Here is a 23888-nt window from a genome sequence, read left to right as displayed (position 1 = left end):
CGGGGGCGAGCCGCTGAATGACGGTCGTTGCTCTATTTACACTTAAAGAGAGCAGAGACAGCCTCCGGGACCCACACGGGGCCTACATATTTCATATTTATACCGAGTAACGATATCGGATAAAAGAGGAGGAGCGCGTAATCGTTTCTTTAATCACCGGGGGGGATGTTGCGGATCGTTCGCGGACATGCGTGACGGGACAACACGGTGTCGAGACCAAGCGGACGTTTTCACAGGTTGATGATCTGTAGGGAAGCCAGCAAAAAGTAGCCTACATGATTGTAGTCTATAGGCTGCTTCAGCTGACACGGGCTCACACTTAAAGGAGGAATAGGCGGTGCCTGCTAATTCCTGGAAAAATACAGTGGACCGGAATGAGACATTTAACGTTTTGCAGGTTGGGGTTTATTCGCTGAAGTTGACGCTCAGACTTCGGCTACAAAGCAGCGTGTGAGGGTTGTCTAACAGTCTGGACCGTCTGTCTGCCTTGCACGTTTTGACAGATAGCCAATCAAATCTGTTATTCAAATCGGCGCTCTTATGTCAGTGACCTATATCTCATGCATGTGCGTCTAAAGCCCACAGTAACCTCTTCGCCGGGACCAGACAGCATGGGGATCAACGGGTTAGACAATCAAGCGCAGCCGTCTAGCGGAGCGTCCCGGGCGGAGGAGACAATTGCGGATCCTCAGACGGAGCAAAGAGTTGCTCCTCGAGAAGCAGACTGTGGGAAGGATGACCGGGCGGCGGGCAGTGAGTGTAAAACCGTGCAGGAGGACAGCTCCGTGCAGTTGTTGGAGGCCGGGTGCAAGCCGCCCCTCTGCCCGGTTTCGGACTCCGAGTCGGGGGTCCAGGTGGAGGAGCGCGGCCACGAAGGAGCCGCGTTCGTCCCGCCCGAAGGAGGTTACGGCTGGCTGGTGGTTTTCGCGGCAACCTGGTGCAACGGGTCGATCTTCGGCATTCAAAACTCTTTCGGCATCCTGCACATGATGCTGCTGAAGGAGCACGTAGACCCAGACGACAAGACGTCTCAGTTCAAAGTGGGTGAGTACCAGACAGTCTGCTGAGGCGAGCCTGAGGTGAAACAACGCATCAACCGGTGGACGGATGCACATTTATTTTCGTCTTGGATGCATGAATGGTTGATTACAATCACGAATATGAAACACTAAAAGGTGGAAATGGGACCTCTAGTGAGTGATTTGATAGAATATCAGCCTCACGAAAACAAACTATCTCATGTACACTAGCGTACACTGTGTAATGTACATGCACCTATGCCACTTAAAGAAATATGGGTCATCTCAGAGTTCAAGTGGGTTTACCCAGCACTTACAGCGGCACACTAAACGTATAGTGTTACATTACATAACGTGCCTCGCCGGTACATTTAAACTCCGCATGTTGTTTTTGTTCAGAATAGTGCTTTTTTAAAAACTGCTCCCGTCTCCTTGTTTGACTTGGTCGGCTGCATGTTTTGGAGAGCACCATCGCTGATGTTCAATCATTAACAGGCATTTTAACTGAGCAGCTCTCTCCTCGCTATCCATTCATCAACATCACTGTTATTTTAAACTCCCTTAACTAGATGCGGCAAATCCATTTCCAGTTAGTCACAAATGGCTCTTTTGACAGTGGGTTTCCCCCCAAAGGCTGAACGCTATAGAAATGTAACACAGGCATTTTAATTACATGAAAAGTGTGACCCAGCAAACGTTCCAAACTTGCAAACAGTTTCTGCTCAGAATCTAAATATTCCATAGAATGTTGTTAAATATCCAATATGGAATCTATTATTACATCACTTTTATGTGTTTTCCTTGTTCTGACTTTTCACAGTCAAAAGACTCAAAAGAGATTGAGGAAGAGATGGGAAGCATGTGACAAAAATCCTATGCTAGATTCAAGACATCTATTACTACAGTGCTAAATATAGTATATAAGCTAAAAGACTTCATAATAATTTAATTCCAGGAATTTATATTCCCATGTGTCACAGTGAAGCTGTTGTTGGCCACATGCTGTTCATGACCAGAATAAGGCCAATGTTCACCTCTCTGTCTCCCTGCGTGCTTCAATTATCTGTTAGATAAATATCACAAGCTTTCACTGGTGAATGTTCTGTCAAAATACTGGGTAGTGCAAGACTATGATACAGCCATGTACTGTAGCAGACACACACATCTTAATATATAAATCACTTATGTTACTTTCAAGGAATAACACCAAACAGTCTCCAGACAAACTTTGAAAACAAAGACTTCCAGAGCCTCCATCAATAACTGACATTTTCTTGCTTGTGTTTGTTACTGTAGTGGAAATGTTGAGAATTTTTTTTTATTGTCAACGAAGCATCTTTGGAGGTTTGGTCCCTCGATGGTTTTGCAGAGTTTTGGCCTCCAGCGTTGAGGTCGTTAATCACATAAATGACTACTGACTAAATGAGTTATTATGCAAGTTCTTGTTAAGGGAAGAACTTCCTGATAGGAGAAACTTTGAATATGGTGTGTTTTAGACTACAGTGAAAATAAATGTTTTTTAGGAGGGGAGTAGCATGTAACAAGAGTAGGTATTTTCTTAACTTCCCGCCAAGATCCACCATCACCAGCGGAGGTTAAGGTCAGGATGTCAGAAGGGATTACGGCTCTAACATTGTTCCCTGGAAGACATTCAACATTTCTCATCAGCATGAAAAACATTACCGAGGAATAGAAAACATGAGGTGAAAATCGAAAGGCTCAGGCATGATCCGGCTCATTTAGGCACAGGTTGATTCATTTAATGGCATCTTGAACCTTGTCATCTCCAATTTATGTGGAGGAAATGACTGTGTCTGGGGGCACCTGGACAGGGTATCACATTACTTTCAGGTTTTGTGTGATAGAGAGTCTTGAGAGAGTGTTGGGCCTGAAAGAGATTCCAGGCCAGATGTATTACTTACAATATATCTTGCATTCAACAGAGGGCAGTTGCTGTCAAGATATTACTAGCCAGCTCTCCCCCTTTTATTTTGGCTTGCAAAGGATTTCATCTTCAGCCATTGCTTGGATTTGATTCTTGGTTATTCTCATATGTGGAAGGATTAAGCTAGTAGGCCGAGTACTGACCTTTCCCCCCTGCAATAGAAGAAAACAGAGGTAAACAGCTCAACAACAACTTCATAAAAGTTGTACAGCTTTTACAACCGCAGTTGTAAAAGCTCCTTTTAAACAAATATCCAGTCTGAGAGATCAGTAAAATTTAAATTTACATGTGCAGAACATCTTAAAACAATACACTTCAAAAGGAATACATTACAGCGCAGCAGGAGAGAAGGCAACACAAAATAATTGAGATGTCATTACCATTAGGTCTTTATACCAAGCTTGATTTAACTAGGTATTTATTAAGCCTTAAGGGGTAAACAAGAGATTTTCAAAATAGCTTTATAAGTATCAAGGTGGGGGATCGGAACAGCTTTTTTTTTTTAAGTTAAAGAAGGTAGGGGGTTATGAGTTGCAGATGTTGGTGTTTTACTCAATGATTACAACATGGCAAGGTTAGTAGTTTAATTTCTGTTGTACAAAATTGCTTGCAGGTAAAAGATGTGTAACCAACACAACATTCTTTTAAAGTTAAAGACTGTGATGCTTCTAAAATCAGTGGGGAGTGATGAGGTGACGTGTGGTTGACCATAGATGAGCAAATGTTTGCTGCAGCAGAGTTAGCAAACACTGGGAATGTGAGTGAACTGGGAGCGTGAGTAAGTGATTCATCTTTTCTTAGTACTTGAAATGATTTCCCGTCTCTATGCAACTAGTGTGAAACAGATCAGTGGGATCAAGACAAACAGAGGCTCATTCAAGCACAGTGTGTCTTATTTGTGTCTAAATGTAGAGCTCAAGGAGCGGAGTTGTTTCACTCCAGTTAAGTGGACAGACTATAAACCTTACTGAAAGCAGTATTTGGCCTTTAATGGAGTTTTCCATTAAATGCTAAAAAAGACACTGATGCCGCTTAAGAAACCAGACTTTTAAACAATGTAAGATGGAAAATGGAAATTTATCAGAAAGCTACAAGCAACTCTGTACAACAATTACACATTGACAGTAGTTCAGAGTAGCTCACGGTGATTGCAGTAATAGATGAGAAACAATGGTAACATACAAGTAGAACTAGGCAGAGATTATGTGTGTTCAAATGTTGAGTTGTTTGTTTTATTATGATGCTCTTATTTGGCATGGTAATTAGGCTATGATCGGATTTGTGTGTCAAGGGTTAGGGTTTATGAAATATTATAAATATGCACACTATGTTATAGCTATTTACTTATTTATTCATTAAACTTTTGCCCCGCTTCCCAGAGGAGCTATAACACGCTATGACCACGGCCACTTAGGAGACAGGAAGTGCATACCATTTCAAACCACTGGCATTGCTTGTAATGCATCTGCTTTATAGAGCATCTTTGGCACCATTCAGCAACTTTCATAGGAACAATTTATATTTCTTTTTCATGTGATTTTTTTTTTTTTTGCTGTCCACACTTTCTAAAATCAATCTGGAGACAATCTGGGAATGCCAAAACAACATTTGAGCTGACAGTTTTAACAAGGGCTTAGTATTGAAATAAATTCAATAAACATGTTTGTATTGAAGCTGCAGATAAACAGTATTTAGCAGGTGTTTATTACCGATTACTGTATATATTTAAATTGTATTATTGTCAGGGTGGAACAGCCTGTAATCAATTCAATTGAAGTACAGGTAAATACAAGTTTTATAGAATTAGCTAATCTTTAAAGGGCAATGCCCAATTCTACCCTTTCAATTCAAACATACTAGCCAGTTTCAACACTGTATTCCTTAATATTTCAAATCTCTAAAGAGGAAAACAAAAAAAAACATCCAGGATTCAATAAATGTGGCTATGCTGTCATACTCAAACTCCTCCACTCATTAGCTTACTGCCGTGCTTTGTAGTGCTGTATTGTAGTTCCACTGCCCAGAATTTCACCAGCATCTCCAGGGCAGCTAAAACTCCCATTTTGGCAGATCAGAGAGTACTGGGGCATTTTTGGCATTCCAAAGAGCAGGGGAATGGGTTCGGCTGAGATTAGAGTCTCTTAAAGCTCCACATACTCAGAAACAGGTACGTACAGATGATCAGAAGCAGGGATGGACTGTTTTGTTGAAAGTAGGTTCACTTTAACATCAATAAATTAAGGTATTTCATTATAGAAAGTTTTCTAGCTAGCAGGGGGCAAATGTAAATAGTTAGGAAAAAAGAAGGCAAACTAGCCGATACAAAGGAATGGATAGGTGATAAACAGCAACCTTTTCACAACTAGAAGTGAGCGTCTGTGGGAAATATAGTGTTAACTTGGAGAAACTCAAGCTGCGAGTATCTTACGAGCATGAGGTGAGGGCTACCAGTTGTAAGTTAGTTCAGTTAATTGAGTGTGATTTATACTTGACGCCCATCGCGGACGTCGATGGGCGGAGAAAACAGATAACTTTGGATCATAAGACGTTTCCTCGTCACAATTCCTCTTCAGCTCATATGTCCGTGGGACCGTCCTTGCAGAAAGCATAACCAAGACTTTAGAGCAGCACAACAGATGGTGTATCAGGAGAGAAGTCTGAGAGCCGAGTCGTGCTGCAACACACACATATGACCCACTGTACTCTCTCTTGCAAAACATATCCCATATAAATCCATTCAACCCCATTATTAAACGTGCCAACACAAGCTGTTTGTACAGCAGTGGGTATTGGTAATTTGGAGCTCGATGTAACTGGTAAATATCTTGATTGGACCCAAATGCAGACAGTTGGAGGCAGTAGGAAGAATTCAGTGATTTATGGTAAATGACTCACAGGCAGGGAGTCCAAATGGCAGGAAGGAAACCAGCAGACAGGCAACTGGTAGTAAAACACACAGCATTGCAACTATGATGATCTGACAATGGAACAAAGGAAGTGAACGAAATGTAGAGAACGGTTGACAAGGGAATGAGATGCAGGTGAGGAGGTGGACGGGCAGTGCTGATTAGAGAGGTGGGAACACGAGTGAAAGTATGAGAAACTCTGACAACGTAAATACCTTTTTTTAAAAATGTCTTCTTATCTTCTCTGCACTTGCTTGATACAGCTTATATCTACCTTCTGAATTAGCTTGTTTTTCTTTAATGCGTTTTTATCGAGCGAATAAAAATGTAGCTTCTATCCTTGCTGTGTGCTCATAAAGGGTATAACAGCAGTTTCTTGACAGTTGGTGCACTGTCCAATAAGAGGTAGAGGTATTGACTGATATAAGCTAAAAATAAGCTTCTGGGGAACTTGATGGTAAGAATTAAGCGACCACTTAGCTTGCTAACCCTACAAACCTACCCATCAAAAATTCACCATTTTATAGCGTCTTTTTGTTACGGTCTTTGGCTAGTTAACACACTCAAACATAACACTTTTTTTTTTTTTGGGTAACTCCAATTCTGCTAACTAGTGCTGTGCAACATAGCCAAACATAAAATCATTATACAGTATGTTTACCTAATTTCCATAAGGCTGTTTAGTTTCTTTTAGTATGTGTGTTTTTCAGCTGAAGTGACCATGTGTGTCATGCAACAACATATTGCCCAGCCGTAGTCTGCTAAAGACATTAAATGTGGCCTCGAGGAAATGGGCTTGTACCTTAGCCTTTCCGTTAATGCTTCAAAAATATGTATGACGATTGTTTTTTGAACTATGTATACCCAAGACAATTTCAAACACATTTGTTGCATTGTTTAGTTGATGGGAATATGTCTCCCATGTGTCTAAAGATAAAAGTGTAATCCAATAGAAGGCATTTGGACAGCGGTGTGTTTTTGATTGTTTTGGCACTCTGGATGTGAAATGAAACAGGGACTATGAGGTTGATTTCTTTATATGTTAAAGTTGTGTGTTCAGTGAAATTCCTCAAAAATATTGTTTGTTACTTACTGCAGTGACATCTATCTAAGCAGATAGTTTTAGTTACACTGGAGGGAGATAACATTTAGTTGGTAGAGCCAGGAACAACATGCCTTTCCAGAAACAATGTCTTTTCCTCTCAGGATAATCTAAAGAGCATGCTGTGAACAGTTTTACTTGAAAGTACTTCCTACGCTAATTAAAAACGATGAACTAAAGGTCTTTAATCCACATGCTGCTCATTTGATAGGAATGTTAAGACCTTAAAATTAAAGCTAAAAATAGAAGGCAAACACAACCAAACGGTGTCACTGTCCAAATACTTTGTTATTGCACTGTAGCTGCAAATTGACAGGTGCGGCAACCTTTGTGAATTTAATTTTTGGGCTCAATATTGTAACCGCTGTGTTCTAGTTCTAAAAAATAAGGAACTAGAGCGAAACTAAGTACTATTGTGAAATTCTCTCGGTACATTAAACATCCCCCAACAGTGTTTCCCTGCCAAAGAGAAGATAGTTCCTCCAATGTACAGAAGGCCCATATAGACACTCACTCGCTGTCAGAGTGCACCCTCACCTAAAGAGAGGAGAGCTTGTTAAGCCTCTTCACTACCACAAACACACACACACACACACACACACACACACACACACACACACACACACACACACACACACACACACACACACACACACAAACACACATCTTTTCATTTCACTTCAGTCTCTATCCCCGTGTCCTTTTTCCTTTGTTTGGAGCCCTAATCGTCTGTAATGAGTGCACTCCACTCCGTCTATTCACAGACCTTTAGCTTGTGCCAGGGCAGGGGGAAATGGGTGCTTAGAGGTGGGGTTAGTCGGAAAAGAGAGGAGAGAGTGGAGGAATGAGAGATGCTGCTTTGCTAGCCTCTGATTGAAGGTTGATCCTTATATGTTGGTTCTGTACACAGGAACAGTGAGTGCACTTTTCAAACAGGGACTGCAATCGTCTTGTCCACAGCGGTTCAGTCAAGAAAGCATGTGGATGCAGACTTGAGTGAAGTAATTGCGGAATTTGAACATGACAATGTGACATTATGCTGGTACTACTGATGATTGCATGTTACAAGGCTGCTTCCAGTTACACAATTTTCTCCCTCTGAAGTATTTTTTTCTAAAACTGGGCAAATGATTGAGGATGCAAATGGTGAAAGGAGTTGATTGTGGAAGACTGACCCTTGAGTCCAGTGTAGTAGACCTCAACAATATGCTGTCTGTTGTCTTGTCTTTCTATCAGATTTCCGCATTACTCTATATACCGTCATTTTGTGATCCCATCTCCTGTAATAATATATCCAACCAGGGATATAGGCGATAAGCAAACTAAGTGTTAGTTTAATGTGGGAATCCTTGATATTGTTATTTTGTCTCCATCCAGTTTTACACACTGTTTTCCGTAGGCCTACTGTGAGTGACATGCAGTATAATGTCCTTGGATTTTGTATTGATAAAATATATGATTTTGTCTTTTTTGTGTGTTCAGCCGTGGTGGCTGTCACTGCTCACTCTAGCCACCCATCTCTTCTGTTAGGGAAACAGTAAAATGCACTATTCCACAATGAATCATCCAACATGTACCCATAACTGTAAGTTCCGTAACAGAAAAGCACCAGCAAAAACAACTACTGATGGAGAGAGTAGTTCTCCTTTTAAGACTCACGACCAGACTGACCAATCGACAGTAAAACATTTATGAGAACTTCCACGGATGAACCGCTAAGAGAGTACACAAGATACAGGACGTCCAGATGGGAGACACCACAGTGGGGGCGGTTGAACATGAGTGAAAGGATTTCAAATCCTGTGATTCTTTCAGACAATCTGGACATGATAAGGTAATGGACAAGGAACAGAAAGTGGTACTGGTGATCAGGAGTTTTGGGTTAGTGTTATTTTTCCGGCGATTAACTTTTAGGGCTTTGTACTGTACATTTGTCATTACATTTTAAGGCTTTCTGTTTTATTTCTGACAGATGCTATGTGGCTTTACATCCACCAGTATAGTCAGGGGAGTTATTTTATGACCGTTATGGCCTTATCCTTTGAGCCATCATTAAACCAGACTTATCCCCCTATATGCAGATATTGTGTCATCTACATAGCACAGTAGTCCGAGCTGGAGAGATTATTGGCCAAAGTCCGATTTCAAGTTTGCTGTATGCGAAACCTTTAGAGAGCAGTCTAAATTGACTACCATTGTGGGGAGTTTAATCTTGGTATTTCCATACTGGAAAGCCATATGTTTGCCCCTCAGGACAAATACAGTGCAAGAGCTAAACAGAACACATGTGTAGTACAGCGTAACATACAGTTATGCTCAGCATTGTTGCTTGATGTTCAGTTGTGGACATTTTATGGGTTCAGTATATATTAAACTGCTGTAAACAATATTTTTATATTGACGTCAATCGGATCAAATTACTATGTGTAATGTGAAAGGGGTCGCTTGTAGTGACAAACCAACAGAGAATTGGGAGCCAACTCTGCAGTTCCCCTCAGCACTACGGAGCTTTTAGCATGTTCTAGCTCATTGTTTTGGTTTTATGACTTTTAACTTTAATTCACTCTCACAAGTTTCACTTTCAGCCACAGCAGGCAGCTGTTTTTATGGATCTTAAAAACCCTGCTGTATGCTACCTGCCCAGCACCAAACAGTGAACAGGCAACGTTTGGGACTAGCAGGTGAACAAACCTAAGCATTTAGCAGCTAAAGATATACACCTCAAGTCAAAACAGACTGCCTCTGAATGGTGTGGGGTCAATCTGAAGAGCACTAAGTTTAAAGCACACCGAGTCCTCTACTGAGAGTGCTTGTTAGCGCTCCAAATCAGTAGTGCAAAATGGTGCAATTGTAATGCTAAGGTGCTTATGGGAAGCCAAATCCAAACCCAAGGGCTAATCTGATCTCATGCAACTTTGTCATTGAGTTCCTTCTTAATGGTATAATATGTATGGTGTTTCAGTTTAAATGGGGTTGGGAGGACAACGTACAACAACCATTTGAAATTCAATATAGGATTTGACCTACTTTACTGTTGCACCATACTGATACCCACTCCTGGATACACTGCAGGTATCTGCTGTATGCCTTGAGATGTGACGTGAAATGCTTTTACTAAGACTAAAGAAGTGTGTGTGTGTGTGTGTGTGTGTGTGTGTGTGTGGGGGGGGGGGGGGGTGTCAATGTTGCGCCTCAGGGTAAAACTTTGAACATTTTTGCTGGGAAAGATACAAAGTGGTGGTAGTTCATGAAGTACATGCTAAATAGGACAATTCCCCCCTTTCTTGTTCCATTTGGATAAATAAACTATAGGAAGGATTGGGTGCAGTCCCACCCTTAAACTACACAAACTTTACTTTGTAGTGTAAGCCGTGTACCGGCAGATGTGTGCTTGTATAGTACAGAATGTTTAGGTCATCCGCCATAACAAAGACTGGGGTTGTACAGTGTTGTAGAGCTCATGTTTCACACTGAACTCAGAGTGTTTGTGTGTGTGTGTGTGTGTGTGTGTGTGTGTGTGTGTGTGTGTGTGTGTGTGTGTGTGTGTGTGTGTCAGTAGGTAAATCAGTCCATCCACCTGTTTTTCTTCCTCTCTGGTCTCATTCCCATTGAGCTGTTAGATCAGCGTGACCTACAGCCCAGACACCATGGTAGACATTAAAGCTACCTTTGCTCCCCGGGAGACTGGACCCAGACATTTGTTTGTTTGCGCTTCAGGGTACGCGGTGTCTCTGCTGGATCATTCTGGTCCGTTATGTTTCAACACTGGATGGATACTACACCACAGGCCAGATCTGTCCACTTTGATCCACTTTGATCTGCTTAATCACCATGAGAAATCTAATAGAGTGTGTCTGATGTACATGATGCAAGTAAAGACACAATAAAGAGCAGAGTTACATGAGTTCATATTAATAGCAAGTCACGTCAGATGGTAGAGGGTCTCACTGAGAGAGAGAGAGAGAGAGAGAGAGAGAGAGAGAGAGAGAGAGAGAGGGAGAGATTTCCAAGAAGAAATAGTGCATACAAAGGCCTTTATTTTTTCAAAGCTTCTGCAAATATGACATTTTCATGACATCAGGGTAATAATAACGCTGTCTGAGTCATGAAATGCCTACAAGGCAATTGGAGCACAAGATTCAACATGAAGCGCACGTTTACCTTCAACTGTGGCCTCCATAGAGATCACAGGTGGCACGTTGTTCATACAATCAGTTCCTTATGTAAATTATGTATTGTAAAGTTATAAAGGAAAAGTCTATTTGATTTTTCCTCATCTTTCTACTATAACAGCTTGTATGTCCTGTTCTCAAGTGGGGCGCTATTTACACTACAGTTGTTTGACAGTAAGACAGTAAGACTAGGTAATAACAAAGCTGCTTTGAAGCAAATTCTCCAGCTGCATATGACAAAATGAGCCAGTTTATTGTCTCCATGCTGGAAAGGGAAAACATTTCTACTCATTAATTTTACTATACGTCAGTTTTATTGCATGGTATTGTATCCTGTATATCAATTACACATTGATTTACAGCACACATTTCATGTTACATGGAAATCTGAGCCTTGCTTGGTGTACAAACGGGTACAAGACTGTCTTTTATTTCCTTTAGCTGATAGCTGCAACATACAGGGTCTCCACATGCTTCTGACAATGAATTCTCTCTCCTCTCCACTTCCTCTCCAGCATGGGTCGGGGCCCTGGCCATGGGCATGATCTTCTTCTGTTCACCTGTGGTCAGCATGTTTACAGACCGCTTCGGCTGTAGGAAGACAGCAGTCAGCGGGGCAGTGCTGGCTTTTATAGGGCTGCTCAGTACATCCTTTGCAAAGTAAGCTACTGCACATTTATAATTAAAGACACTACTTGTCCTAGACCCACTTTGTGCCCATGATGTATTAACAGTACATTTTAGTCACAGAGCAAAGCATTTGTGTTTCTGAAAAATAAATACTCTGAGATGTTTGAAATGCTCACAAAAATCTATCATAACGGCCATGCAGTAAGTCATAGTAAGCATATAACGTGCTTTTTATAATTTAGTATATTATATTTACACCTTATTTAGGAGCCCTTGGCCATGTTCCACTTTCTTGCACTAATTCTATACTCCTAAAAAAACCATGAAGATAGATACAACAATGACAATAAAGCCACAGAAACTTTTTAGGAAGACCTTGGATGTCTTATTATCAACACAAATCCAAACGGTGCAGCCAGAATTACATTTCCGCCTTATGCCTGATTTATATTCCTGCGACTGTGTACCTCTGCGCTCAGCGTTGGCTCCTCTCGTGCACAACAGGCATACATAGTTCTTTGGCGGATTGCGCATAGAAACTAATTTATTGGCAGTCTCACCGGTCTTTTGTTGATGTTGAAAGGGATGTAAGGTATTTTTCTGAAAACCCACCTCTCGGCCCTGATAACCAATCAATCTTCTGCAGTGTTTGCGGTCCCTGACGCATTGTCACATTTTTCAGAAGGTGTGCGGTGCGTCTCTGTGAGCTCCATAAACAATATCTGCAGCTCTGCGGAAGCTTTTCTCGGGATGTATAGATACCAGTCTGATCATCAAGTCAATTATATTTATATAGCCCAATATCACAAATCTCAAATTTGCCACAAGGGGCTTTGCCATGTGTACAATATACAACACCCTCTGTCCTTTGACCCTCAATTTCTCTTCTATTGCAGCTCCCTGAGCCTTCGCTATTTCACATATGGCATACTGTTCGGCTGTGGCTCCTCCTTTGCCTTCCAGCCCTCATTGGTCATCCTCGGCCACTACTTCCGCCAGCGCCTGGGCCTCGCCAACGGTGTGGTGACGGCCGGTGCCAGCCTCTTCTCCATGGGCCTCCCGGTGTTCCTCAACAAGGTGGTGGAACCTCTGGGCCTCAGCAGGACCTTCCAGATTCTCAGCCTCTTCATGTTGGTCCAGGCCCTGCTGGCGCTGTTGTTCAAACCTTTACTGCCTGTTGGAGGAGGCATGGGACCCCCAGGTATGGGTCCTGGCCCCGCCAGACCCCAAACCCAGCCAGGGGCCACCGCTCAGGAGAGGAGCAGGTGGAGCAGGTTTCTGGGTGGGGTCAGGAGGTACTTCAACCTGCGTGTGTTCCACATCTTGACATACCGAGTGTGGGCGTTTGGAGTAGCAACAGCTGTACTGGGCTACTTTGTGCCGTATGTCCATCTGGTAAGAACAATAATGGGAATGCTTGTACTGAAATTATAAGTGCACATTGTGTGTTTTGCTCCTGCCTTGAATTAGGTTATCTAAACTAAAGACTACAAATATTAAGAAAAATCCTTGTTTACTTATGGTATGTGACTGTGGAAATGTAGGTATCCTGACCTTTTAATTGATATGAGAGGGTTATATAAATAGCATTACGGTGTTGATTAGCTGCACAGCTGAAGCACATTACATAGCATGTGAACGTAACAGCAAATGTCCCTTCGGTTTTTTTTTTTTTCAAATGCTGGTGTGGTTCAATACCACTGCTAATAACATTATGTCTGCCCTTGGCTTGTAAGCTTCAGCACAGATTTGTTTACGTTGTTTCTCGTTCCCTGCTGGGGCTCAGCCTGCCAGCTGCTATCCATCTAAAACACACACACGCCCCTCCAGTGGCTGTAAGGAAAAGCAGCATTTCTGATATTTCTCCAAAGACCTTTTTTGTTGTTGCTTTTTCAAATTAAAAAACTATTAAAAAATTTGTAGAATAAAACTGATTAATTTTGGCTGCCAAAAGCGGAAATGTGATTTATTTATTTTTTAACTTAAATAATATGATGAAAAAAAATGTAAAATCACCTTCAAGTCAAAGTATAGTAATTATGCCTTCCTCGATGATAACAATCTAAAATTCAGAGTATATTTGAAAAATCTGCACGTGACCTATGGCTGACTTTGGTGTGAAATAGTGAGATAGTGAAGGAAGAGGACGAAGTGTAAAGCTGCAGCGTGTAGCTGTGAAGTTGATCTCCCTCTATCCAGATGTCGGATGTTCCAGCTCCGGCCTCCCTCCGTCAGGCCTGTTGTTTCAGGCTGGGCCCAGATGTAAACACAGCCCCGGCCTTTGTATTGGCTCGACCACCTCAGGAAACCTCTCCTGTATGGCCTCTCTGTATCCCTAAACATGCCTATCCTATGGCCATTGATGAATGTAGAGCCCTTCAAAGCAGAGCAAATATTTCACAAGTTCAGGAAAGACTTCAGAGGGCGGTTTAATGTTTTGGATCTGATTTGGGGGGTCAGGGCTGAGAGAGTGGGAGTATCTGACCTATATGCATTGGGTTTTCCTGGTCTTAGACTTGAAGCACATAAACATATGGTTGTGTGATAAATACTTTAATATTAGTAGCTTCTGGTGAGCTTCTTGTGCAGCACAATCACATTGAACCAACAAGCACGCAGCCAAAACTCACGCAGCAGTATGTCTGTTTTTCTTTCCGTGTCCCAGATGAGTTTTGTGAAGGAGCAGTTCGAGGGGACCCAGAAGGAATGGGTTCTACTGGTATGCATAGGAGCATCATCTGGGGTGGGACGCCTCGCTTTCGGCAAAATCGGAGACCTCATTCCCGGTCTTCAAAAGATCTACATGCAGGTGAGGAAATATTTGAAGGCATAAAATGTGAAAACTTGACTGGAGAAATCAGCAAGGGTAGATTTTGAAAGTATTCAACCGATAAATGCAGCTAGTAGCACTAGCTAAATTAGCTACATTTGTTAAATACGATGAGAATTCTGCAACACCGACGAGCTCGTCCCTTCAGGCCTCCCTCCAAAGCCACTTCCCCAAAATTGCCAATATGAATGTAAACATATAATAAACGTAAATAATAAAACACTATTTGCTATTGTTGGTACTCACAGCTGTCAAGCTGGCAGCTTGTCGAAGGCTCTGGTGACGCACAATGAGTGCACTGACAGAGAGAGAGTTGGGATGTAAAAGATAATTTCAACAAATATAACAAAAACATGTTTCTAAAAAGCATTACCTAGCCTAGCTTTAAAAGTGGTATGTGGGTCTGGAGCATTGAGTCGAGATTGAAACTAGCTAGATCTCTATCTAATACCACCTATAGTCTCACTTTCAGCCTGACATGATTTTAATGATTTCTTGTATTTCACAATGAGTCAATAGTACATTTTCTCATTTCTAATATCCAAGTATTTCTAAGAGTTTTGTAAGTACTACATGTACATTCCTGTGCTACAATTTCACTATGATAATAGCTTGGAACAATATCAAAATTAAAAATATGCCCACCAACTTTAACCTGAATTAGAAGACGTAAGATTACCTATTAACAGTTGTTTTTGAGGTCAGACGCTGTGAAGTCTGTTATGTTGACTTTCCCTTTGTTTTACTCACCCCTCTGGCACACATACTATCCCACTGAGCCAAGATGTATTTAATGGTATTCTATTGAAAGGGTTATATAGTGTCACTACGTTGAACATTATTTATTTTGATTTGTAACCAGAGGGATTCAGTGTCTTTAATGGCTTATTAGGCTGCAGATAAACATGACTCAGAAGCTGATTTGCACACACTTACGGTACCAGAATAGAAATAAGCTGTTGTGTTGCCATAAGAACTACCTGTCTGGATGATAGCGGGGATGATTTAGTCCGGAGAAAATGGAAGCACAGCAGTTCAAAGCAGAGGTGAATAGAAACAGGATTTTTCATTTTGTGCTGGTGTATATGGAGCGCCTGCTGAATGCAAATGATCCATAGGCTCTGTTGGCCCGAACCACCACAATATGCATGTTGTCAATCAAGTGTGCTGTTCAGCAGAGGGCCACTGAGTCAGACGTGACATTCATGCTATTTCAATACAATCTCTCTCCTTTTTTTCCAGAGATGTTAAGAATTGCTTTTCATCTTATTTCCAATGTAGTAATAAGAACTACCAGGTTCTGCAATAGCTTCTACCCCCAAAGCCATTAGACTCTTAACTCTCAGAATTGTTAATATTTAGTAAAATTAAAGTCAGTTTAATAGAAGAGAAAATATTTTTTGCTTTTAGTTTAGTTAGCTAGCTGTTCACAGGCAAATCAGTACATCTTTACCACATTGTTTGACTTAAATATGTAGGTTTCCACCAAGTCCTAATAGTAGCTGGAGGGTGTACTCTGTCGCACAAATAACACAATGTTCACAATGTTCACAATGAAGTCAAAAAGGCCTGGCGGTCTGTTCTCGATGTACAAGCAGTACAAGGACAGAAACTGAGCCATCTGTACGGTATTCCTCCCCTCACTTACGGCCATCAGCGCGCTGAAAACAAGCAAACACCTACTGCAGCTATGGCCAATGAAACAGGCAGCCATGTCATTTAGAAATAGAAACACTAGAGAGACTTAAAGCTTGTTACCGTGTCTGTTTCAGGTGGTGTCCTTCATGGCTCTGGGCCTGATGTCCATGATGATCCCTCAGTGCTTGGTGTTCGAGGGGCTGGTGGTTGTGTGCGTGTTCTTGGGGCTGTGTGATGGCTGCTTCCTCACCATGATGGCTCCCATTGCCTTCGAGCTGGTCGGGCCCATGCAGGCCTCGCAGGCTATAGGCTACCTTCTTGGCCTTATGTCTCTTCCCATGACTGCGGGTCCACCCATTGCTGGTGAGAAGCAAAACACAGCACTGATTTATACAGTACAATCCAGAATTAGCGTCATCTGGTTTCTTGCACTGTGTCCAGGATGTTGGCAACAGCAGCGCACAGCAAGCTTATTGATTTTAACAGAGTAAAACAGAATGTAGGGAGTAAAGGGAGAGTAAGACAAATGCAGGGCAAGATAGATCGTACAGCAGATTGTATATGTAGAGAGATTTGGGCTCGTGGCCAACTGTAGTCTGTCTCAACGGAATTATCTTCAGGGAAAAAAAAGCACACCAGGGTCAGATCTCAGCACTCAACTCCCCTTATGTCTCCTCTACCTCCTCCCTCCCTCCTCTTCTCTCTAATAACACTAGTGTATAGAAGTGCACTGAGGGCAGACCATTAAATTGTTGACTGAGGAATCCTTGTGCTCTCTCATGCCAACCTCTTTCAGATCTCACACATACCCGGACTGCTTTTACTACAAAACACTCGACGTTCCTTTTTGTGGCTTTCAGCTCAGCATAGCAGAGACAAATGGTTTGAGATATTTGTACCAAATTATATTTTAACCCAATGCCATTTCAAACGGAGGATCTCTGTTTTAGATTACATTTGTGACATATCCAAAACTATGCGCATGAATATCCATGATAATATAGTATACAAGATGACAGAAATTCTCAAATTTTTCTGACATTTTCTAGAGAGAACAATTAATTGATTTATCGAGACAATAATCGGCTGATAATGAATATTATGGTTGGTTGCAGCTCTAAAGTATACATTTCTTTTTTTTATATGCTTATATGTAATATACTATACATCTTTTTTTTTGTTCTCTTAATCTTATTTTAGCAAAATGACTAAACTGACTAACTAGCCAAATGATTGCGCTTTTTGTCTCTGCACACAAAGACCTGCATTCAGACATAAAGTACCGTAATGTGGCATATGGTTTACATTTTCCTCATGACTAACCACAGATGAAAACATCGTCTCCTGTAGTTAAACAAAACATGACATAGACAGGATGCAGACTGTAATAATGTGTAATTTAAACACACACATGTATATGTTTTGGATGTAGATGTATTCATATTCAATTAAATATGAATACATCTACATGAAAAAAAACAAAGGCAGCTACATGTAGGGTCCTCACCAGTCTCAATGTGATTACCACGGTGTTGTTCTGTACATACTGTTCAGTACATGAACAAGAAAGCATACATTACAGGCAACAATGCGAGTGCACACCCCTCCCGCTGCTCTCACGTCACAGGCTCAGCGGTAGATTAAACATTTAGTGCGGTGTGTTGAACTTCTTGACCTTGCTTTGTCACTGTCGGCAGTTTGTTTGGCTCAGCCTACATGCAGATAAGTATAGAATGTGGATATACGATCTGTAGACAGGGAGAGGTTTTAGTGCTGGATTTGATCACAATAGTACAGTCGCCTTGTTGACTTCCACTGTTTTGATATATAATGGTGTTATTGTTGCAGTATCTTATATTACTTATATTGATATTAGCTAATTAAAGTGGCTTGTGCATCAATGAGCCAAAACAATTGACAGACAAATCCAAGGCACTCTATTAAGCGCTGATGATGTCATGGAGCACACTTCTACATAACTGCATTAAGGCGAGACATTAAACCACAAGAGGTCAGCAAAAACAGGATTTTTATCTCCGTTACGTCGCTGTTTTTTTACAGGAATAGGTCAACGTTTCGGGTAAATATGCGTATTTGAATCTAACTGTGTATTTGAAGACATGATAACATGACTTGTCAAATGTCGCCCTGCCTCCACTGCCCAGGTCTCCTACACGATTACTTTGGGAACTACACGGTGGCCTTCTCCCTGGCCGGGGTGCCTCCTATAGTGGGGGGCGTGGTGCTGTTCTTTGTGCCCCTGATACACCGCAGGCTCCAGGCAGCGGCATCACCAGAGGAGACGTCCACAACTGACCACATGCTTCCCACCGCCACACCAGCGGGGGAGCCCAAGAGCTGCTCCAATGGAGACATCCTGCCCGGCTACACTGACATAGAGACACACATCTGAGTCGCACTGTACAAAGGTTACACATAATAATACGTATCAAGCAGATATTGTTGGCTTTGACATATTATGTATACATATTTCTCCTTCTTATATGTTACTCTGCTTTTGCTTTTCCTCCCCAGGGATTCAGCCCACCAGCACCTTTTCTCACCCTTAGATTTCCCTCCTCTCGAACATGGACCTCCTGTCGGCTGACGTTTTACCCTCTCACCCTCCTGGACTCTCATGGGCTGTTTGTTATTTTCACGTGGAGAGAAATCAAAAAGGGCGCTCTGGCTACAAGCAACAGAGAGGACGAAAAGAAGGCACATCAGCGTAGGATGATGGGAATGTATGAAGGAGGATAAGCACAACACAGTCTCATCTAGGATTGTTTAATCTGTGGGGACTCTGTAGTAACACGTACCTCCAAGAGGAAAGAAATGAAGAGATTTTAACTGACTGATTTCACAGCATTTATCATGCTGCTTTAGCTTTTTGAAGCTCTAAAAAACACTATGCTTTGTTTCTAGATTCTATATAAACACACTGTTCAAAAAAAAAAATTAATTCACACTTTCTTTATGTAGTACCTCATGCATCTACTATTTTTTTTTAACACAATACATTTTATTTAGTTTGTGTAGCTGAACCACAATCAGATTTGCTTTATTCTATTCCGCTGTGACAGCTACAAGAGAAAATCATGCATCTGTTGTAAATGTCACAGGATGTAACAGACAATTCTTCTGAGAGATCAGCCACCAGTCACAATCACCTCAGCTCAACCGCACACTGCAATCACACACACACACACACACACACACACACACACACACACACACACACACACACACACACACACACACACACACACACACACACACACACACAGGGTCCAAAATACTTCAGCAACATTTCTTTAGCTACTCTACCAGCCTGCCTGCATGGGACACAGATGTGTGATGGTGGCAGCTGTTGATTCCCACTGATTCATATGCCACGAACGCTAGAGTGTTAAGAGTTTTTTCACGGTTTGAATTGAGATCAGTGACTTTGCAGCTTGTGGCAGGTTACCTTATGCAATCACAAGGGGTGAGTCGTGAGAGCTGTGCTTCTGCTGCCTGAATTCATGAAACACTACAGTTGATGTGAGGTCTTTTCACGAGCCTGTACAGCCTTAACTCTCAGCATTTGTTTTTTACAATCAGTTATTATTGGCCTTTAAAAGTTTAAACAGGGTGCTAGATAAATCTGCATAAACTGTGTTTCGTATGGCTTTAAAATAATAATTCACAGTAGATTTTTGTAGTGTGAACACTGTGTAAGTGGAAAGAGTTGGAATCATGCAGTCATAGCTGTTGGTAGCATCATATTTTTATCAACTCATTTTATTCTGAATGTGTGTGTGTGTGTGTGTGCATCTGCACTTATGATAGTAGAGGCAGTTACTACGTTACAAGCTGTTAATAAGAGGGGGCTACTGAGATTAAAGCTGCCAAATGGCCTGAGCCCTCATCAGGCCATTTCACAGACAATCCAATCAATTTGCTGCTGAAGTTTAGCTTTGTGCCATGAGGGCGTCGCTCACTGTGTTGGCAGTAATGAAACGAAAGGTCGCAGTTTGCAGTTATTACGTTTCTTAAACATTTGGACCACTTACCTCTGCACTCTTAGATTACAAGTTCTCTTGAACCATGACTTTTAATGAACAGATGTGAAGTAGAGCTGCTGTTTGGGTTACAGTGTGGTTATATGCATAACTGAGGAGCAGAGAGGGGAATTAGTGCACAGTAAGGAAGGAAATGCCCCGGTGTTCAGGTGGTAGCCTGTTCCTTTCTGTCGGTTCCCCTCTTTACTGTCACTGTCAGTACTCAGTCAGCTTCTGTGTTACAACACTTTAGAGCCTGAAAGCTACACAAACCTCATTGCTGAGTGTAGTTTTTGGGGGGGTAATGCTATTGGACAAACAGTTCTGTATAGGAATCATACATCTATACCTCAGTAATCCAACAATCCTCAGCAATCCAGATGAACAAGTTCTTTTCATTACTTTATTATCTCACTCTTCTGTGATGTGGTTTTTGTTGGTGGAATTTGAATCAGGTCTCAGAGCCACAAAGCTGCCAAACGCCTGTTTCCAATCACCATGGCTTCCTCCGAAACTGTGTCTGTTTAGGAACCACAAAACTGTGGAAATGTCAAACTTCCATTCGCTATATTCTAACAGTTGACACGTAACCCATTTAGAGATTTATCCTTCCAGTTTATTTTGCCTTCATATCCACTTGCTCCTTTGTTCTTGATCCTCACCATTCCTGCCCCCTCTCACCTCTACCTCCACATCGTTAGCTTATCTTTATCACAGCCTCATTTCTCTGTCTGTGTTGGAAGAAATGCAGTTACATAAATGTCTAAAATCCTTAACTTAAGTTAAAGAGACACTAAACCGTAAGCAGTAGAGAACCATATAATGGTTCAAGCTTGTTTGAAAGCAAAAACACATCGGCCTCTAGTTTGACTGAGGTAGTGTTACATTTTATTGGCGGTGCAAGTTGTTGAAAGCAATTGCAGCTGACGCTGACGCTACCAGATGCTACCAGAAGGTAGAGGTAATTTTAAAAAGTGCCGCTGCCTGAATTGTCTACGTACCAGTGATGTAAGCTAACTAGTATCATAACTCTTTTGGGTTTTAGGTTCATCAGCCTGCTAGCAAGTCAAATCACTTGAATGTGAACATGAAGCTCCTGAACACTGTGCTCAATTAAATCTTAAAAATAAGGACACCTTCTACTAGCTAATTTTACTTGAAGTGTTGTATTTAGCTGAGTTAATATGCTCCTACCTGATTAATTGTGGTTTATTTAATTTACTCATTACAGTTTTGTGTTATGAAGGTTGCAAGACATTCTCTTTCAAAAATGGCAGAACTGCATGAAAAATCTGAAAATTACTCCAAACCCAATTAGCTCTAATTGGACATCATTCTCCCACAGATAATAAAATAGTCAACATTTGGTGAATCACTTAATATTTTAACTTGAAATTCTGTTACTTCTCCACTGAAACAAACAGTGACCAGTTACTTAGAAGTTGCACTAATTTACTGCTTTCAAACTAGAGGCCTGTTTCACTAAAGGCCAATATCTGGCAAATGAATGAGGGCATGAAAACTACAATAGAGGACTTCCCTCTGGTGGCCATATTTAAAGGACCTCAGCCTTTTGGTTACCGACCTGGAAAAGGCCGATTGTGTTTCTATGCACAAAATATATCCGTCGCAACAAGATTGAATATAAATGTTTGTTTTTTTTGTGTTTTTGACTGTGAATTCATATGTTTTTTCCCCCTAATTTTTTTGTGTCAAATATGTCGTCACTTTGTTAGCTAGCAGCTTAACATCACTGTTGTTTTTAAAAAACGACATGAGGACTATAAGCAAGACATTTGATCAGAGTTGCTAGATTTGAGATTATAAAGTGAATTTTCCAGATGTTAACGTGACTTTTGACTCATTCTTTTTCTTCTTTTCGTATAGTCATTGTTAATCCTCCATCTGTTCTTAATGGCCTCCTTACTTATCAGACTCACCCAGTTTCGGGTCAGAACCGCCGGTGTGCTCCTTTTTATTATTAGATTGGTAGAGAATACTGACATGTATGTACCAACATATGTACTTTATACTGTATACTTGTAATGGTTTTTAATTAACCATAAACTCTTTTATCGTTTTTAATTTGATTTGTTGGTGTTTTTAGTGATACACTTCAGTGACTACTGGAAACCGTTGGTTTTTCTGTTCAGATTTGAAATGATATAAAAAAGTGAAGGCGCTTAATGAAGGAAGAATGATACAGTACATCTGGATGGTTACACGGTGTCTATGGAACCAGTGTTTGGCTTTCCAAAATTGTTTTTGTCTATGCAGCGTCGCTGGGCTCGCAGTCAACCTCCTGCGACCGCTTCACTTTCTGTAGTTATGTCAAACTCTAAACGATGAATTGGATCTCCTGTAGCCTGCAGTAGCTTCAGGACCAGCTAAACCTACAATAGAGCCCCTTACCTAAACTATAAACTACTAACACTACTACTTAATCTTTTTAAGACTTTTTATAATTAGAACCTTTTCACTGGACTTACAGTTGTTTTTCCCCTGACAGTCAAAACTTGACATTTCTCTCCTGTTTGCTTTTCGTTTTCTTCTGGTGCTTGCCTGTAGTTTGCAGGTCAGAGCTACAGAGAGGCACATTCGGGCTCTCTTTGGTCTTTTGGTTGTTACATTCTTCCAAGATCGGTGTAAAACAGGTAAAATGAACAAGAATCAAAATGTGTCGCATTTACTTACTTAGTCCGTTTGTAAAGTTATTCTGCCATGGCTTTATTTCATTTAGCATTTGCTTGAGTTTACTGCTGCTATCAATCAGTTGGCAGAAAACAGAACCAGGCCTCTCAGTCTCACCTCAGTAGACTTTTCTCTGGCAGAAAAAAACAAACTAAAACACTTCTGCAATATTGAGCCTTCTACTCTGCAACGTGCCATTTCTCTGCTCCTCCAACCTCAATCTCTTGCTTGCTGTTTAACTGCTGTGCTTTGCCCTCAGCCTGAAACTGTAAAAAACATATGTGAAACAGGATAGCTGAAGGTCTATATATCATGAAGCTGAGTCATGATTTGCAAAAAGCTCAACACCTCATATACTGCAATGGACAACCTCCAGTCACTATTTGTATTCTTTGTGAAGGAAAGCTTTTATTGCTTTTCAGCACACCTGGATAATGTCTTTAGATGCTCCATATATAGGTTCTAGAAACCCTGTTATGTGTGCATATGTTTCATTGTCTTGACTCTAGGCATCGTGTTTTCACAGCTATAAATACCCTCAACTATTTCTGGTGATGTATATTTCTGTATGGTGCCATGGAAACACTTGGCCCAGGCCTTCCCACAGCCTTACATGACAAAATATTAGTAATATTTCAGTGCGGGGCTCTGCTAAACTTTTTCCCTCCTCTAAACCTTTAACCTCAATTGCCTCTCTTCGCTTCTTCTGATATAAATACATATGTCTGTTTTAGTCATTTTACAAAATGTTCTAACAAGGCCAGTGAGGCCACAAGATCCGACATGAAATCATGCTGCTAGAAAAATTAAGGTAATTTTTGTTGTGTGTGTTTTTTTAAGTAACTTTGAATCAGTATCAAAGGAGGCACATTTTTCTATTAAACCAACAATAAAGAAGTAATATGAAAACAA

The 23888-nt window shown here is 41.2% G+C and overlaps 1 protein-coding gene across 1 annotated transcript; it reads left to right on the top strand.

The window, feature by feature from the left end:
• On the top strand, nucleotides 1-23888 carry slc16a2 (solute carrier family 16 member 2). The gene is made up of 7 exons (XM_068714919.1): nucleotides 1-1044; nucleotides 11660-11804; nucleotides 12671-13169; nucleotides 14440-14583; nucleotides 16377-16605; nucleotides 18408-18671; nucleotides 18778-23888. The coding sequence occupies exons 1-6, from the start codon at nucleotides 561-563 to the stop codon at nucleotides 18653-18655; spliced, it is 1749 nt and encodes a 582-aa protein (XP_068571020.1). The 5' UTR covers nucleotides 1-560; the 3' UTR covers nucleotides 18656-18671; nucleotides 18778-23888.

The sequence above is a fragment of the Cebidichthys violaceus genome, unplaced genomic scaffold (assembly GCF_023349555.1).
Source record: "Cebidichthys violaceus isolate CVI_PGR_0920_01 unplaced genomic scaffold, fCebVio1.0.p SCAF_2, whole genome shotgun sequence".
Classification (NCBI taxonomy): Eukaryota; Metazoa; Chordata; class Actinopteri; order Perciformes; family Stichaeidae; genus Cebidichthys; species Cebidichthys violaceus.
This window is presented reverse-complemented; position numbering and strand designations above follow the sequence as displayed.

Excerpts from the sequence above, each read along its gene's own strand:
- slc16a2 (XM_068714919.1), top strand. The coding sequence starts at position 561 with ATGCATGTGCGTCTAAAGCCCACAGTAACCTCTTCGCCGGGACCAGAC. Across the intron at positions 1,045-11,659 it reads GACGTCTCAGTTCAAAGTGG|CATGGGTCGGGGCCCTGGCC; the intron begins GTGAGTACCAGA and ends CTTCCTCTCCAG. Across the intron at positions 16,606-18,407 it reads TGCGGGTCCACCCATTGCTG|GTCTCCTACACGATTACTTT; the intron begins GTGAGAAGCAAA and ends TCCACTGCCCAG.